The 18,736-nt window shown below is 33.8% G+C and overlaps 1 protein-coding gene across 1 annotated transcript in view; it reads left to right on the forward strand.

The window, feature by feature from the left end:
* The first annotated feature begins 6,673 nt into the window (after nt 1-6,673).
* PTPRQ (protein tyrosine phosphatase receptor type Q) overlaps nt 6,674-18,736 on the forward strand; it is a 188,802-nt gene continuing 176,739 nt past the window's right edge. Inside the window, exons 1-6 of the mRNA XM_028105499.2 lie at nt 6,674-6,730; nt 7,078-7,189; nt 7,869-8,095; nt 10,464-10,533; nt 16,057-16,256; nt 17,411-17,660. Of these exons, the coding sequence (XP_027961300.2) occupies nt 6,674-6,730; nt 7,078-7,189; nt 7,869-8,095; nt 10,464-10,533; nt 16,057-16,256; nt 17,411-17,660 (916 nt within the window). The remainder of the gene's footprint in view (nt 6,731-7,077; nt 7,190-7,868; nt 8,096-10,463; nt 10,534-16,056; nt 16,257-17,410; nt 17,661-18,736) is intronic.

Below are 18,736 nucleotides of genomic sequence, written 5' to 3' on the forward strand. Positions count from 1 at the left end.
TTATGAAATAGTAGGAACCTGATGTTCTGGTTGTACAGTGTGGTGTAGGAGATAGTTTGAGAGATTATAGGTGGGTAATGGAAGTCACTGTTAGAGGAGAGGCGTGATTTGAAGTGAGTTGATAAGAACAGAAATAGGGAAGGGTAATAATCTAGGTTTCCAGATTGGGGGAGGGGTTCCTCTGGAGCGGGAATCCCGCCGCCCTGCTTTTTGTAAAGAGAACGGTAATAATGGAACAATATGGAGGTGGGCCCATTGTATGCAGAGCACTGCTGACATGAGGATGGGGCTAAAATTGAGAAATAAAAAAGAGGCAATGTGATGGTTTCACTGAGAGATGACCAGGGTTTACAGAGAAATCCAGCAGGAGTAACAAATACTACTAATCATGGCTTACATTTACTAAGCTCTTACTATGTTCAAGACACTCTTCTAAGCACTTTATGTGTATTAACTAATTTTATTCTCACAACAGTGTGTGGAGTAGCCCTATTCCTATCCCCAAATTGATGCGGCCAGTGAGGTACAGAGGGGTTAAGGATTTTGCCTACAATCTTATTTATGTGGCAAAGCCAGGATTTAAACCCAGTAATCCAGTTCCAGGGCCTATGACCAATGCCTGTACTAAAAAAATGATTCTTTGTTTAGACTCTTGTGGTACCTAAGGAGATGCTGACTTATTAGAGAATGTTTATTTTATTAATAGTTTATACCTATTTCTGAAATAAGAGGAAGCTATAGGCTTGATGAATATGTTTCGCCTTGATACAGGACATATTTAGATGGAGTCCCTTTAAATTGGGGGCCAATTCAAATAATAATCTTAGACTTAACAGTAAAACTATGGATCATCTTACTGCTTAAATCCTCTATAAAGTATTGATTTATTTAGAATTTCTTGATCTGCTGTTATTTGTAAGCCACTTTGTATAATAATTGAACCTTAAGTTTTGAAGCTGTTGCTTCTAGGTCTAAATCCTGGCTCTTCCGTTCACCTGTTAGCTTTGAGACCTTGGTGAAGTTGCCTAAATTCTTTGTTTCTCAGTTTTCTCATTTTTAAATGGCAGTGATAATAGTTTGTAGTGATGAATTGTTATGACTGTTAAATACAGTGTGTGAAAGTGCTAGCACAGTGTATACGGTATCATAAACTCGGTACGTATTAGTTATAATTTTGTGTGTCTTATGCATGAGTATCTCCTCAATCATAGTATATATTATGCCCAGCCTATGATTTAATCATGGAAGGATTTAAATGTGATAGGCAAAGCTTATTATATACAGTGTTGGTACGTAGGAAGTATAAATAAAAGTTAATAATAGTGGTAATGGAAACTTTTTAAGTCTTCTCATTTTATTTTAAAATAGCTGGTTTTTGTTTTCTTGATAGTGTTTTGATAAGTATGTGGAGCTTTTTTGTGGATATTCCAAGGTATGTAACATTTTGTTCTCACTTCGTGTATGTATACTCTTTTGAGTCGGAATCTACTGAGGAGTTCCCTGTGTAGCCCGTTCTTCCATTTTGAATCTCTTCTTACTCTCTTTCTTAAAGGTTAATAGACCGTAGTTTGTATCAGAATTTTGTTTTTGAGGTCCTCCTAGTTCTTTTGAACTTTTTTTCTTTATAGACATCGATTGTTGGATTATATTTGTTTTTTTTTTTTTTTTCGGTTTCTCCAAATGCAGTTTAGGTAAATTTACCAAAATGCCAAGGGGAAAGTTGAGAGATTTTTTTAAGGCTATACTGTCCAGTATGTAGTGATTAGCAATCTATGACTACTGAGTTTTAAGATGTGGCCAGTCCAAATTCAGCTGTGCTGTAAGTGTGAAAGACAGGATTTCAGAGACAGTATGAAAGACAGGGAACTAGCTCATTAATGGTGTTATATTGACTATATGTAAAATGATGTTTTTGATATATTGGGTTAACTAAAATGTATTATTGGATTAATTTTACATGTTTATTTTTACCTTTTTAATGTGGCTCACATATTTTTTTGGACACTGCTGCTTTATAGAATCACGATACAATTAAGCATATTTAAGTCTCTGAGATATCCTGCAATAAAGAAAGCTGTTTAACTTAAAAAAGAAGTTATTGACAAAGTGGCTTAATCATAGAACATCTATTAAACTCTAAGGATTTAGGGTTCTGAGGACTAGCTTGAGAAATTCTAGTTTAAAAAAAATATGTAACTAAGCCTAGAATTTTGTTTGCTATCCCTAATTAAATTGAACACAATGTGATATTCTCTTAAAACTCCAAACACATCCATCTCACAATTTGATTTTTATTGGTTAGTAACAATTTGGTTAAGAGTAATATTTTTGCTTCATATTTTCCCACCTTTTGAGAGATTATATTCCATGAGGTACAAATCATATATTATTATGGCATTTACTTTCAGTTAATTGAATCTTCCAGCTCATATCCAGGAATCTAACCTCTTCCACAATGACATAAGCATTGCTCCATCTCTACTACCTTTTTCTAAGGACAAGCCTCCTTTCTCTCTGTCCAAACTACCACAATATCCTACTAATTGGCCTCTCATTGCCATTTTTGCTTCTCTTCAAATCTTATGCCATTCATATACCATTTCAAAGTAATCTTTTAAAATAATAATTAAAAATCACTTTGTTTTCCTTTTCAAATTCTATAGTTTTTCATTGTATTTAGGGGGGTAAAAAGCTAACATCTGTATTATGGCCTGCATAATCATCAGACTTCTTCTTTCTTACTTGATTCCAGAAACTCAGGCTGGCCTTTCTCAGTTACACTAAATTCTGTCCATTTCCAGGGCTTCTATTCACTCTGCTTTGAAAAGTCTTTACCAAACTGTGTTGAAGCTTCCAGGCCTTCTCTCTTGATCAGATTGGCAGATTTCCAGACAAATATATTCTTCCTCTCCTTGGTGAGACATGCTTCATCCTTAGCCAAGAGTCCTTCAGCATGTAATCTTAAACCACAGTCTGGGAAACTACATCCTATCTCACCACCATCCCAGTAAGCAGACCTTCACTTCTCTTATCTTTTTTTTCTCTTCCATAGTTTCATCCAGGTCTTTTTCCAGTTTCTTGCCTAAGATTTCATGGATATTAGTTACTTTCCGGGATCCTTGAGGAAATACATAGTATTAGCCCTCACATAAATCAGTCAGACTGAGTAGTAATTGGTTGGACTTTTGTCATGTTAGACTTCTGCCTATTTTAATGTGGGCTGGTGAGAAGAACCACCTCTTTTCTCTGAAGCTTGGGAATACAGAGGACATAGGTCTGTGTGCAGAATGATCGAGGAAAAAATGCCAGCAGCTATGCACAACAAAGGAATTCTACCCATGCAAACTGGGTATTCCTCTGATCTTTTTACCTTGGGTTTACAGTATTCTATTTTATTTTACTTTTTAAAGATTTTATTTATTTATTTGACAGAGGGAGACACAGCGAGAACAGATACACAAGCAGGGGGAATGGGAGAGAGAGAAGCAGGCTTCCCGTGGAGCAGGGGGCCTGATGCGGGGCTCGATCCCAGGATCCTGGGATCATGACCTGAGCCAGAAGCAGATGCTTAACGACTGAGCCACCCAGGCACACCTGGGTTTACAGTATTCTAAAGAGTTATTATAAGACTACAGTTTTCCCTACATGGACAGTTTGGAGATGATGCCAAGAGACTGTTTGTTGTATCTTTGAGAATGTCATGGTGGAAATTAATTGATCAATACCTGGATCAGTTACTAGGGAAGCATTATAAGCATTAAAGGAAATTTTCAAAGAAGATAAAGAAAGACTACTCTAAAAGTATCTCTCACCTGCCCAAATGTGAGAAATTGACCTCTTAAGGTTTCTATTTTATGCCATGGCCCTATCAGTTTTGCTAGGAAATGTGTATTTCATTTTTTTTATTATATCCATTTGAAATCATCTCTGATAGATGGACTTGAAAATGATAAGCAGAGTTAAATAATTAATTTCATAGTCCTTCTTTTTGGAAATGGTATTAGATTTGGTCTTTATCAGGTATTTTTTTGCATGCTTGGCTTCATAATCTTTCTTCCTCCCCCTATATTGTTTTTCTGGAATCTGCACTAAAGATAAGGCAGAGTGAAAATCTGACTCGTTGGCAACCAGTCAGAAGAACTTTATGTAGAAAACTCCCTTCAAGGAGGTACAGGCAGCATAAACAAAACTCTGGGAGCAGCAGGAGAGGAAGAATGAAGGGGAGTAAGTCAGAGGGGGAGACGAACCAGGAGAGATGATGGACTCTGAAAAACAAACTGTGGTTTCTGGAGGGGAGGAGGGTGGGGGGATGGGTTAGCCTGGTGATGGGTATTGAGGAGGGCACGTTCTGCATGGAGCACTGGGTGTTATGAACAAACAATGAATCATGGAACAGTACACCAAAACAAATTATGTAATATATGGTGATTAACATAACAATAAAAAATTAAAAAAAATAAAAATAAAAATAAAAAAGTCACCTTTTTGCACCATAAAAAAAAAAAAAAAAACTCTGGGAGCAGTGGAAGCAAAGGTAGAAAAATATGGTTGAAGTGGCTAGGACAATTAATACTTAAAATAAATACTTAAATTACTGTTTAAAAGCTATCGTAGTTCACTTCCTAGATGAAAACAGCTTTTCTTTTAAGGAGACACCTGAGTAAATATTCATCAGAAATGCTCACCCTTTAAAAAAATTTGGCAGATGATAGTAATATTTTTTTTCCAATATCTTCTGCTTGGTTAAAATATCCAGGTAATTGGATCAATAGTTTGGACTTAAGTAATTTGCTTAAAATGATTCAAGTTTTCAATTAGAGCATAAGCTTTAAAAAACAATTTGGGCTGTAGGGATCCGAAGGGGTACATGCACCCCGATGTTCATAGCAGCAATGTCCACAATAGCCAAACTGTGGAAAGAGCCAAGATGTCCATTGACGGATGAATGGATAAAGAAGATGTGGTATATATACACACACACACACACACACACACACACACACACACACACACACACAATGGAATATTATGCAGCCATCAAAAGGAATGAGATCTTGCCATTTGCAATGACGTGGATGGACCTGGAGGGTGTTATGCTGAGTGAAATAAGTCAATCAGAGAAAGACATGTATCATATGACCTCACTGATATGAGGAATTCTTAATCTCAGGAAACAAACTGAGGGTTGCTGGAGTGGGGGTGGGGTGGGAGGGATGGGGTAGCTGGGTGATAGACATTGGGAAGGGTATGTGCTATGGTGAGCACTGTGAATTGTGCAATACTGTTGAATCACAGATCTGTACTTCTGAAACAAATAATGCAATATATGTTAAGAAAAAAAAAAGAAGAAGATAGCAGGAAGGGAAGAATGAAGGGGGGGATATTGGAGGGGGAGATGAACCATGAGAGACAATGGACTCTGAAAAACAAACTGAGGGTTTTAGAGGGGAGGGGGGTGGGGGGATGAGTTAGCCTGGTGTTGGGTATTAAAGAGGGCACGTTCTGCGTGGAGCACTGGGTGTTATGCACAAACAATGAATCATGGAACACTACATCAAAAACTAATGATGTAATGTATGGTGATTAACATAACAATAAAAAAATTTAAAGGAAAAAAACAATTTGGACAACCAACAGATTTTAGCAGGTAAAGAATATCCCAGAAACAGATACATAAATTGAAATACCATTTCTGATAATTAAAAACTAGTAACTATTGGGGCGCCTGGGTGGCTCGGTCGTTGGGCGTCTGCCTTTGGCTCGGGTCATGATCCCAGGGCCCTGGGATCGAGCCCCGCGTCAGGCTCCCTGCTCCGCGGGAAGCCTGCTTCTCCCTCTCCCACTCCCCCTGCTTGTGTTCCCTCTCTCGCTGTCTCTCTGTCAAATAAATCAATAAAATCTTTAAAAAAAAAACAAAAAAAAACCTAGTAACTATTAAAGATTTAGATGCCTAACACCATTGTGTGACCAGAGATAATTTAAAGGACTCAGTGCTTTTTAACAATGTGGTTATATTTAAATCTGACAGATTATTGACTTTCATTTTTTCTTTGAATATTTAGGAGAATAACTCTATTTCAAACCTCTATTTTTCAATATCAGAACCAGAAAAACCCGAGAAACTTAAAGCCTTCAATATTTCCACACATTCCTTTTCTCTGTACTGGAGCCTGCCCTCTGGCCATGTGGAAAGGTTTCATGTGGATCTTGTTCCTGACAGTGGCTTTGTTACTATCAAAGATCTTGGAGGTGGAGAGTATCAGGTATAGTTTTCATTGTCATACTTGCCGAGCCAACTTGTGTTTATATTTGGTCCTCATAGGAAAGTTCTTTATGAAAATCATTCACCATGAACACTTACTCCTTTGAGAGTTTTTAAAAGCATAAAATGAAGACAAAAACACTGATGCTGAATTGATGAGTGTGAGTTTCAGCATGGGTGGACTGTTACCTTAGCAACGTCTATGCCTTTTTTTTCTTAAGTCTTACCCCGAACCTACAGCCAGCCATCCAAGGGTTCATGAATAGTTTAACAAAGAAAGGGCAGAGCTATTGAGTAATCCAGTCTCATTAATTGTGTACTTGCCAGGAGGATCTGTCTTTAAATCATTAATGCAGGCAACATTTCTCTCTAGAGCCATCAATGTGATTCCACTGCCTGAAAAATGTAATAATGATGGATTTTCTTATCATTTTTCTTTTACTTTTTATTGGAACTTCAGAGACACAGGTATTTCATATATACTCCTAAGAATGTTAAGGAATGGGCTGTAGATTTCTTAAGACTCTTAAATAGTTGTTTCTTGTGACAACAAGCTAGAGCGATTGAAATACTGATTTAGTTTTTGATAACACAGTATGTTTTATAAGTTTTTATTATCTGTTACTTGATAAATAGTTATGTGATAGAACAAATTTATTATATTTTGCAATAATATGGAACTTGGAATATTTTAAACAGTGCAGAGTTATTGTGTGAGATGTTACTTTATTTTGTTGTTGTGATAGATTTATTGTTTTAGCTTTCTTGTTTTCCAGAAAGAGTTTTAACGCAATTATTTGTTTTTGGTGTTCTAGGTTGATGTTTCCAATGCTGTTCCTGGTACTAGGTACGATGTAACCATCTCTTCTATTTCTGCTACAACATACAGCTCACCTGTTAGTAGAACAGTGACAACCAATGTAACAAGTGAGTATATGTTTCCTTTTTTTATGAAGTATTTTTAATGAAGTATTTGCAGCTAGTATAAATCTATTGGATGGAAATACTTACATTAGCACCATGTGCCTTATATACAGGAAAACAGGTTAGTAATTAAAGCAAAATGGAAACTTAAGAAAGTGATATCTTTAAGACCTGTGTTCTAATGGTTTTTTAGCTTTCTTGACTTTCAGAGAGTAGATAATTGTACTTGTTTGTGAAATGGATCAGAGAGATGGCTAATGGTAATATTTAAATAATACAGAGTCATGAAAATGGACTCACTATACTTGCTCAGGAAGAATTATTTAGTTTGTAACACTGTGTTCCTGCTTTCTTAGTTTTATGTGTAAGCTTTGCACAAATAAGTTTCTCTTAAAAATGATCTGGCATCAAAAGTGTATTTGGCATGTAGTATGTGGTAGCATTCCATTTTTTACATTCTTATAAAAGAATGTTTCTGGTATCCCCCAAAGCATTTAATCTTTTTTTTTTCTTTTGGTAGCAAAGCTCTAGGGAGGATAAAGTCACATTTGAGATACCATTAGTCTTTGGGAACTTCAAAAGTCTACATTTGTAAAAACTTTCTTATTTATGATTGTGAAAATACAATAATTGTTTGACCTTTTAATAACTTTTTTTTTTTTTTTTTTTTTTTTTTAAATAGAACCAGGGCCTCCAGTCTTCCTAGCAGGAGAAAGAGTTGGATCTGCCGGGATTCTTCTGTCTTGGAATACACCACCTAATCCAAATGGAAGGATTATATCTTACATTGTTAAATATAAGGAAGTTTGTCCATGGATGCAAACAGAATACACACAAGTTAGAACAAAGCCAGACGGTCTGGAAGTTCTTCTTACTAATCTTAATCCTGGAACAACATATGAAATCAAGGTAATATTTTGTTAATATTTAGTATTAAGTACTTCATATTAATGCTTAGTATTAATTTTAAAAGTGAAGGAGATTTTCCCACCAGCATTTAAACCTGAACACAGCCAAGTGATTGAAGAATGATCATCTGAGTCATGACCTCAGGGCCCATCTGGGCTCTTAAAATTTGAACAACTGTTGTAATCGCTTTTCATTTTTAGGTGTATTTATATAATTTATTTATTTTAAAAACATTTAACAGCAACTTTTTCAAATAATAAATCAAGTTTAAATTACATAATTTAGGCTTAAGAGTAAAAATATTCTACTTTTTCATTAACCTTTAAGTTATCTTTGTTATTTTTCTCTTAATCCTATTGTATTTGTGTGTCTGTTATCAAAATTTGAATAATGGTATGAAAGTTTCTACTGAGCCAGCTTTTTGGAGAACAATGAATTCAATTCAGTTCCATTCAATAAGTGTTTCCTGAACATTTATTGTGTCTTTTGTGTTTATAAAAATTTTCAGTTCTTTACAATGTTTAATATGCAAAATTAAACATCTTATTTAGAAATTAAAGAAGAGCATATAAAAAGCAATCCTAAATTAGGCCATATGAAAATGTTTACAATTAAGATATATTTGTGATATTTCCAGAGTATAGTAAAAGATACAGATATCTTTTTGATCCTTTCTATTTTCAACATAACATCGATATGTTCTTTGAGCTTTTAAGATAATTGAATATGGAGAAAAAAATCTATAAAAGCTGTATAAATATGTGATAAGACATAACTGAGATGGCTTTCTGGATGGTAAGAAATGATGGGAAAGAGAGAATTTGCCTGGTGTGGGGGTTTCCTTATTGGAAGCATGCCTATTTGTGAAAGCAAAGCACACAGTAAGAATTAGAGCTTCCCTATAGTAGGGATCCCCCATATGAGAACAGTTAAAAGGAAATTTTTACTGATGCAAAAGTCAAAGTGAAAGATTCGTGATGGCTATTTCATTGCAGAAACATGGGTAAAGAGTAGGAGACATTTTCTAACTGACACATAAAAATGGCATAGTATACTTATTTTCTGTCAACAGCCCATATTTAGATTAGTTTATATGTTAAAATATACCATTGAAGGTAATATGTAAAGATTAAATTTTAATGTGATAAGAAGCTGTTACAGACAGAAAGGTAATTTAGCTAACCTAGTTCTGCTTAGATCTATTTTTATGGAGTTTGAATTTTTATTCCTTTGAATTCTCTTATTTCAGGCCTGTTGGGAAGCCCTTATTCTTCTTTTAATCCCACACTTTATAAATCATTGTTGTGACCTTTACGCTGTTCAAATAAATGTTAGCCATTGCAGAATTCCAAAGGGTATTTTGTGCAGTACACTTGATATCTTCAAATGTAGATATCTAATCTACATAATCTGGGGAAAAAAAGTACTTTACATGTGTTATTTCATTTTGTCCTTAGAACAATTCTATGACATAGATGTATCATTATTCGCATTTTAAAGAGAAGGAAAAGGTGACTTAAACTAGGACCAGTAAATTGCCTACAACTACTCATTTAGGAGTTGGTGGAGTTCTATTTAAACTAAGGTTTTCAGACGCCAGTTACAGCATTTGGAAGAGCATTAAGAGTCTTAATCTCAATAATGACATTTCTCTGCCTATTCTAGTCTATTTGGCTAGGCTATCTGAGTCAAAAATAATTTTTCTATCTTTTAAATTCAGAATACTTAGTCTAACTGATTAAGCTTATTTTTAAAATTGTTTTCTTGGTATGTATTTGACTGATTAGATTGTAAACTCTAAAGCCAGATACCATATATATGGTTTCGTATTTGTTACAGAAATAGTCATAGTGTCTGGCATGAAGTGAAAATAATGGAAAGAGGTTGAGCTTTAGAAATAAGCATGACTTCAGTGGAATTCTGGAATTCCTGTATGACTCAGGCAAGTTACTTGACTTCACTCCACGAGTTTCCTCATCTATAAAATTCTGATCAAAACACTTTATGCTTTGATAATGTGGATAAAATGAGATACATAAAATTTCTAGGAGATTTCCTGGTACGTAAAAGTTGCCCATAAATAATAACTGTTACTATTAATACTACTAATTGACTATAAAACTTGACTATTAATTTTTCCATTAGGAATTGAAGAAATCTGTTGAATCAAAAGGCTGCAAATATACCCTTAGGGATAATGGAAATAAGGAATAGCTACATGTGTGCTTTCTACTTTGGGAGTATTGCAGGAATTAAGGGAAAAGTGTCTTTATCATTTGACTTATCAACAAGTCAAAATTTTATTATTTCAGATTCTGTTTAGTTAGAGAGTAAAAAGTTTGAACGTAATTCTTTTGGTCTGTTTTAGGTTGCGGCTGAAAACAGCGCTGGTATTGGAGTGTTTAGTGACCCATTTCTTTTCCAAACTGCAGAAAGTGGTAATTTGCCTAAATCATTTGTTCCAACTTAACTTAATTATGAGTTTTTGTCATTTAAAATAAATAGGCATATAAACCAGATAATGGTGTTAAAATCCATAGAATCTTCAAAAGCATGGCCATTCAATTACTTTTAGAGTCTTCTTGAATAGTTATTCATTAAAATTATATATTTTTCTCTATGATTATGAAAGCAGTAGGTGTTATCTTAAAAAAAACTTTGAAAAAATAAGAAACAGACAGTAAAAATTATCCATGGCCTTGTCATATAAAAACTCTTTTACCATTTTGGTGCACTCCTGGCTGGTCCTTTTTTTCTCCCATGAATATGTGTCTTTATGACTATATATTCATGAAAGTAGCCTTATGCCAATTATGCAAGTTTATAGCCTACTTTTTCCTGTTAATACCAAATCATACACACTTTTATGACATTAGACTTTTGGAAATATAGATTTTATAGTTATATTATTCCATAACATATAGTCGTTATCAAACCAATTTAAGATACCTCCCTTCTTTCAGTGGTGGAGAGGAAAGAGCCTGATGTACCATTGACGCCTCTCATAGTATACTCTACCAGCAAATTGTGCCAGCACTACATCAGAATGCATCCTGAATCTCACCCTAATTGCAAATCACTCTAATCTATTATCACTTCTTGCCTGAACAATTGAAAGTCTCCTTACTGGTTTTCCTGTTTCCAGCTCACCTGCCTACAGTTCCCTTTCTCCACATAAGAAACATCATCTTTTGAAACATAAGCCAGACCATATTGCTTCTCTCTTTGCTTTTTTTTTTTTTAAGATTTTATTTATTTATTTGACAGAGAGAGAGACACAGTGAGAGAGGGAACACAAGCAGGGGGAGTGGGAGAGTGAGAAGCAGGCTTCCTGCGGAGCAGGGAGCCCAATATGGGGCTCGATCCCATGACCCTGGGACCATGACCTGAGCCGAAGGCAGATGCTTAATGACTGAGCCCCCCAGGTGCCCCTGCTTCTCTCTTCCTAATAGGGCTCCTGTCTTACTTAGAATAAGACTGTAAGTCCTTCCCATGGTCCATAGCACTCTGGATGTTCTTTTCCCTCTCTGATCCATCTCTGACATACTCCCCTCCCTCCAAATACACCATCCATACCTATCTTCCATCAAAGGACCTTTGCACTTGCTGTTTCCTCTAACTGGAATACTCTTTCACTAAATATCCGCATGTCTCTCTCCCCTAGTTAATTCAAATCTCACATTACTTTCCTAACTACACCTTGTAAAATAGCCTCTATTTCCTCCTGTCCATCTCTAGTCCTAACAAATTATTTTTCTTCATTGGACCAGCCTGATATGTTACATATTTACTTGCTTATTTTTTATTGTATATATCAGCCTAGTAGAACATAAGCTTTATGATAAAAATAAGTTAGTGATTGGAGGTGCTTTTATTTATTTAATAATTCCTCTATTTACTTATAATAGCAAAAAGTTAGAACCAATAAATGCAGTATGATTAAATAAATAATGGCATCTCCATTCAACAACAGGTATTTTCTGTGGAACTTACATTCTTGTGAGCTAAGATACATGAGTTACTAAGTAATATGTCAGGTTACTGATAACTGCTATAAAAAGAATTTCCATAATTTTTTGCAACTATAAATGTTTTACATATTTAAAAGATAAAAATCTTCCAGTGAACCACTTTATGCCAAAGGGATAAACTGAAATGGGCCCTGTGTATCTAGAGAGGATAATGTAATGGCTCATGTTAAAAAACATGCATCAAGCTTTGTGGCCTAGTTTCTATTTGAGACTTTAGAGAATCATATGAAAACATGCTCTATTCCATAAGAAGTTAGAGAAAATTCAGGAGTTTATTTAAAATTAGAAATTAATGATTTATGAGGTTTAAATTACTCTTTTTGATTTTGAGCATATTGACTTTCAAATTATTTGTACAACTAAATAATCCCACTAAAATTCAAGTGGGAAAATTATCATTTGAAAATTAAATATTCATTAGGGTATAAAATAAAAATTTATTACTTATGTTTTTAAGTTTTAGGGAAGTTAATTGGAATAACTTTTGAATGACATGAAAAGTTTTGTCTTCTCATTTATTGTGTGTTTTTGGGCATATCAGATAATTATATAATTTCTCTTGACCCTATATTGACTTTTTTTTTTTGGTAAATGTAAAGAGGTAAAAACATAATGTAAATATAAATTTAATTGTGTCAGTGTTCTGCAGTTTTTACCCAAGTGCCCCTTTTTATTACTTATGCTATAAAAAACACAAATTTAAGGAATAGTTCAATGGAATAAATAAGCTGCATTTTTTATTGTTAAATCAGAAGGAATTTCTTTTCCCATGAATAAAAATACTCTTGGGAAGAGTATACAGGTTAACTATTTATGCCATACTGAGTTGATGTTGCATCCACAGGCACAAAGATCTCAACTTCTTAACTTCCCATGCAGCATTATTTCAGGTAAACATAGAATTTATTTTGGCTTTAAGATCTTAGAATGCACCTCCATTTTCAACTTGATGGATCTTTAGAAATGTAGGAAAAGTCTCTATATTGGATTTATGAAGTTTCTTTCTGGCTCAATAAATGTATACTTTGCAGAGTGTACACTTTGAAAAGTCGTAGACACCTTCACATACCTATACAAATTTATGCATGTCACTAGTCTAGATATATCCTCAAAGTGTTGGAAGACACTTATCTGAAAGATGAAATGACTTTATAAACAGAAATTTTTGATACCACAGTGTCAAACCTTTACTTGGATCAAGATGGATAAGTTCACTCTATGAACATCAACAAATAATGGGTTTTGGTACATAAAAGGCCAGTAGTAGAAAATAGAATATTTAAAGTAGGGAAAGACCTACCAACTACAGAAAAGAGCCAGGATTATTCTTCAGACATGATGAAGTCATAAACAGAAAATAAAAGCAGAAATATTTAATTGAGACAAAAATTATTAAAGCAAGTTAATAAAATACCATTTTTTCACTAAATGTTATTTAACATATTTAATTACTTTCTTTTTAAAAAATATTTTATTCATTTATCTGAGACAGCATGAGCAGGGGTAGGGGCAGAGAGAGAGGGAGAAGCAGACTGCTGAGCAGGGAGACCGACAGGGGGCTCTACAGGGGGCTCCAGAGGAGCTCAATCCCAGGAGCAGGGCTCGATCTGATCCCAGGATACTGGGATCATGACCTGAGCTGAAGGCAGATGCTTTAACTAACTGACTGAGCCACCCAGGTACCCCAGCATATTTAATTACTTTCTATGTATTTAATATTTCTGGTCACTTTTTAAATATTTTGAGATCATGTATTTAATAAAGTTTTGGTTACCTTATAAATTCAAATTTCTCTATACTTGAGTAGTTCCCCATGACTATTATTGAGGCTCATTTGAAAATGTTTAGAAAACAAATTGCATTTGTTTTTTTGTATGTATATATTTAATTTGTGTGTGTGTGTGTGTGTGTGTGTGTGTGTGTATCAGGCATACTTAAAAAGATTTGTATAGTTTACACAAATAAGAAATTTAAAAGAGTGATTGGGATTCATGAAGAGAGTAAAATGTTGGTCACCAGAGGATAGAGGACGGAGAATAAGACCGATGTTGTTTATGGGTACAAACTTGCCTCAAGTAATAAATAAGCATAGATCTGGTGCACAGTGTAATGAATATAGATAACAATGCAATATTATAGTTATGTGATATTATAATTATGTAATATGATAGAAATACTAAATATTACTACAATAGCAGTCATAATACAATATGGAAATGTATCAAATTCACACCTCATACATCTTAAATTTATTTTATTTTATTTTTAAATATTTTATTTATTTGAGAGAGAGAGTATGAGCAGGATGAGGGGCAGAGGGAGAAGCAGACTCTCCACTGAGCAGGAAGCCCTATGCGGGACTCGATCCCAGGACTCCCGGATCATGACCTGAGCCGAAGGCAGACGCTTAACTGACTGATGCTTAACTGACTGAGCCACCCAGGCGCCCCACACATTAAATTTATACAGTTATATGCCAAATATATTCAGTTTTAAAAAGAGATTCATGATAAAAGTTTTAACTCATAATTTCATAGCATCATATATTTAACATTTTAATATTTTGCTTTATTATATTTTATCCATCCAAAAGAAATTCAAATATTAAATCTTCAGTGTCAGACAGTTATATTGTCATTGTCCTTCTTAAGCTTTAATTAATTACGTTGATGAGTTTTCCTTGGAGAAAAAAAGTTCCATCCATCATTCTATCCATTATTAATGATTAATCATCCTTCCAAATTGTTTTATTTTTTCCCATTAAAATGCAGCTGTCTTTAAGTTTCCTAGTTTCTCTGGTTTAACTCATATCACTCATATACAACCTCTTTCCCACAACCTAAGTACCTTATGTAACTTATATGGCTTTCATTTACAAATCATATTTTGGTATTCTTCCCTACAATGTGCATTTAAACTCTAATTATTCAGTATCTTAATAGTAGGCACCTCTGTTATCACTTATTTTGTTTTACCACAGACATGCTGTTTTGTTTTTATTTCTCTCAATAGTGATTTGTCATGTTCTATATTCTGAAGGATCTTGATTACTTGCTCTACTTTGTCAGTTTTGCATAACTTACCTTGAAATTAGTGGGCATAATTTTCATTCTGGCTTCATGTTTGTCTCATCTCAGCTAAAATAGCATATAGATTTTTTAAAAAAAATTTTATTTATTTAAGAGAAAGAGAAAGAAAGAGAGAGAATGAGCACAAGTGGGGGGAGGGACAGAGTAAGAGGCAGACTCCCCTGATGAGCAGGGAGCCCTACATGGGGCTCCATCCTAGGACCCTGGGATCATGACCTGAGTCGAAGGCAGATCCCCACCCAACTGAGCCACCCAGGTACACCCAGCATATAGATTGTTATTGTGGTTTATCAATAATTGATAATAAAGTATCATGAATTCTGATGAAAGTTGATTTTGAGGTTGTATAAAACTCAAAATATAATAACCACAACCAGTTGGGTGCTATTCACTTTATATTAGACACTAGATATTTACGTTGGTTGGATAATTGTTTCAGTTTGCCACTTCTTCATTATCTAAGCAATCTACATAATTCCAAAATATTTTAGGAGAGGATTTGTTATTCAAATTTGTTTGTATATTCACAAATAACTGTTGATTGGATATTTTTCAGACTTATTTGAAATAGTTCACCAATGGATCCCTTAGACAAATAATCCTAAAGTAAAACTTATTTCCCTCTTAAACACAACTCTGTGGGCTCAAATTCCAGTTTTTTATCTTAGGTAAAATTAATTAAATATGTTTCAAAAAGTCTCACCCAAGTAGATTTTTTTCTAACAGAGTATATTTAATTTTATATGACATGAGAAATATAACATCTCAACATTATATAAGTGCCATTCTAAATTTTATATCAGTGTTTTTTCCTTTCCTTCAATCTCTGTCTCTTCCCCAGCTCCAGGAAAAGTGGTGAATCTCACAGTTGAGGCCTTTAACTATTCGGCAGTAAACCTGATTTGGTATTTACCTCGGCAACCAAATGGCAAAATTACCAGCTTCAAGATTAGTGTGAAACATGCCAGAAGTGGAACAGTAGTGAAAGATGTCTCCATCAGAGTAGAAGACATTTTGACTGGGAAAATGCCAGAATGTAATGTAAGTATTATGGGACACTTTCTGTGTCTCAGAAATTTTAGTTGTGAGCTTATAACTTGAAGTTTCCAGTATCTGGAAACTTTTTTAACCTCAGTGGTTATTAGCTGTTTCATTCCTTATAGTGTTCAGTTATAGTATCATGTTATACACAATTGACTGTATTCAAGGTAGAATAAGGTAAGGGTTTGAGAATTCAAGAGATAGAAAAATCTCACAGGGAGCTCTGAAGAGACTTCATGAAAGGAGTAGCATTTGTTAATGGACGTTGGATTGGCCTTGGTGTAACGACAGGGCAGATCATGTAAGGGGAGTATTTTGGGTGGAAGATATTTTATAAAAAGACCTGAAATAGGAAAGTATAGAATATCACTGGAAAAAAGATAATATTTCCACATGACAGGAGGAGTAGGGAAGGCAACAGTCAAAGTTATGTTTGTGGAAGTAGATTGTTTTTGTTGTACATATTTTTGGTGAAGAATTTATGACTCTAATCATTTATGGGAAATCCCTGGAAGTACCATAATAATGCTTTTCCAAAAATAATCTAGATGATCTTTGTGATATTATTGATGGAAAAACAAAGAATATTACTTTTGTTTTAAATATGGTAAGTTATAAAAGTCTTAAAACCTTCTTTTTAAAATTAGGCTGTATTTTTAATATACACACTAACATACATACTTGCATATATGTACAATTGGCTTTATCATTTGAGTATTTATGAGGAAAAAAATGATAGTACCAGTGAGAAAGTGACTTATGCTTGAAATTTCACAAAAGGGAAAATAGTTTATCTCTTTGGTTCTTGCACTTTTAAAATGAATTTTAAAAATTCTTACCAATGATTTTGCTGTCGCTTTACCTTTATTCTAAGCCTTTTGAAGTCCTATTCATAAGAAATATGAAGGTATAAAAAAAGCAATAAATATATTCTGTTCTAACACTGTAAACATAAATGGGTATAATTAAGTTACAGCAAATTTGTCCATAACTTGAATAGATAATAATCTATTAAAATCTTAATGAATCATACACATACACATAAATTTAAGAATAATATTTATGCTATAAAGGAAAAATAAATGAATTACACTTCTCATGTTCATCAAGAGATACCACATTATTTTTCTATTGCTATTTATTTTACTTACTAGGAGAATAATGAATCTTTTTTATGGAGTACAACCAGCCCTTCTCCAACCCTTGGTAGAGTTACGCCTCCATCACGTACGACATATTCGTCAAGCACGTTGGCGAGGAGTAAGATAAGCTCTGTGTGGAAAGAGCCTATCAGTTTTGTAGTGACACATTTGAGACCTTATACAACGTATCTTTTTGAAGTTTCTGCTGTTACAACTGAAGCAGGTTATATTGATAGTACAATTGTCAGAACACCAGAATCAGGTATGGTTTCATTTTTTGTATAGGTCAAAAAAACAAAGAATTAAATTAGTTATATAATAATCTTTCATTTTTTCCATGTAGATATTTTTGTTAAAACTTTCTTTCCCTTCCAATAACATTTCCCCCCAATAATAGATCATGGGCATATCATCTGGAGCATCTTTAATTTCAGTACTCTTTTACAATACTAACATAAACATCTAAAAAGAGAAAGGAGATTTGAAAGAATGGATTCTTGAGCTAATAACCATGATCCTATGAACAGCTTTTATTGTTCTTTGATCTGAGCAATTTTTCTTAATCATCTCTGCCCTTCTCTTTATCCTATAATCATCTACAGCCTCCTCTCACTGATACTGTTATAACCAAATGTGGAAGTAACACCCTTAGTGGCAGAAATATGTGATTCACATTTCAATATTAGACAAAAATAGTACTTAAAAAATATACCTATTTATCTCCTCTTTGCACTGGGTTTCCCTATGTGAAAAATGGAGACAGCAATAGTACCTCCCTTATGGTGGTGGTGTTAGGATTCAATGAGTATAATTAGATATTATTACTACTAAATTTGAAGACTACACATTTCTAGCTATGAGTGTTTATATATTTAATTATGGGATTATAGTATTATATATACATGTAAATTTATGTAGTTACTGACACAATACCATATTAAATATGTAGTATCAGACAGTCATTTGTGATTGGTAATTTTTGAGGTTACTGGAAATTATTACTGGTAGGGTAATTTCCCTAAAGCACAGTATTTTTTTTTTCTGATGACATAGCTGTCAGCTTTTATCATTTCATCACATTACGTTTGAAGTTTTTTCTTGATTTAAATAGTCATCTTTGAATCATACCATTTCCTCCTTCAATACTTCTTATACATTTACAAAGTGAAATTTAGTAGACAAGAACTTTGACTTGAGAAAAATATTTGGAATATTTCATTTCAATCAAAAGAAAGTAAAATGTAGGAACACACTTGTGAAAAGTAGACTATTTTTAAATGTCATTATTTTTTTTGAGCATGCCGTTTTTTTTTTAATTTTTATTGTTAATCACCATAC

Source organism: Eumetopias jubatus, unplaced genomic scaffold, assembly GCF_037043125.1.
Source record: "Eumetopias jubatus isolate StellerSeaLion01/CBP00866 unplaced genomic scaffold, mEumJub1_p1.0 scaffold_8, whole genome shotgun sequence".
NCBI classification, from domain to species: Eukaryota; Metazoa; Chordata; class Mammalia; order Carnivora; family Otariidae; genus Eumetopias; species Eumetopias jubatus.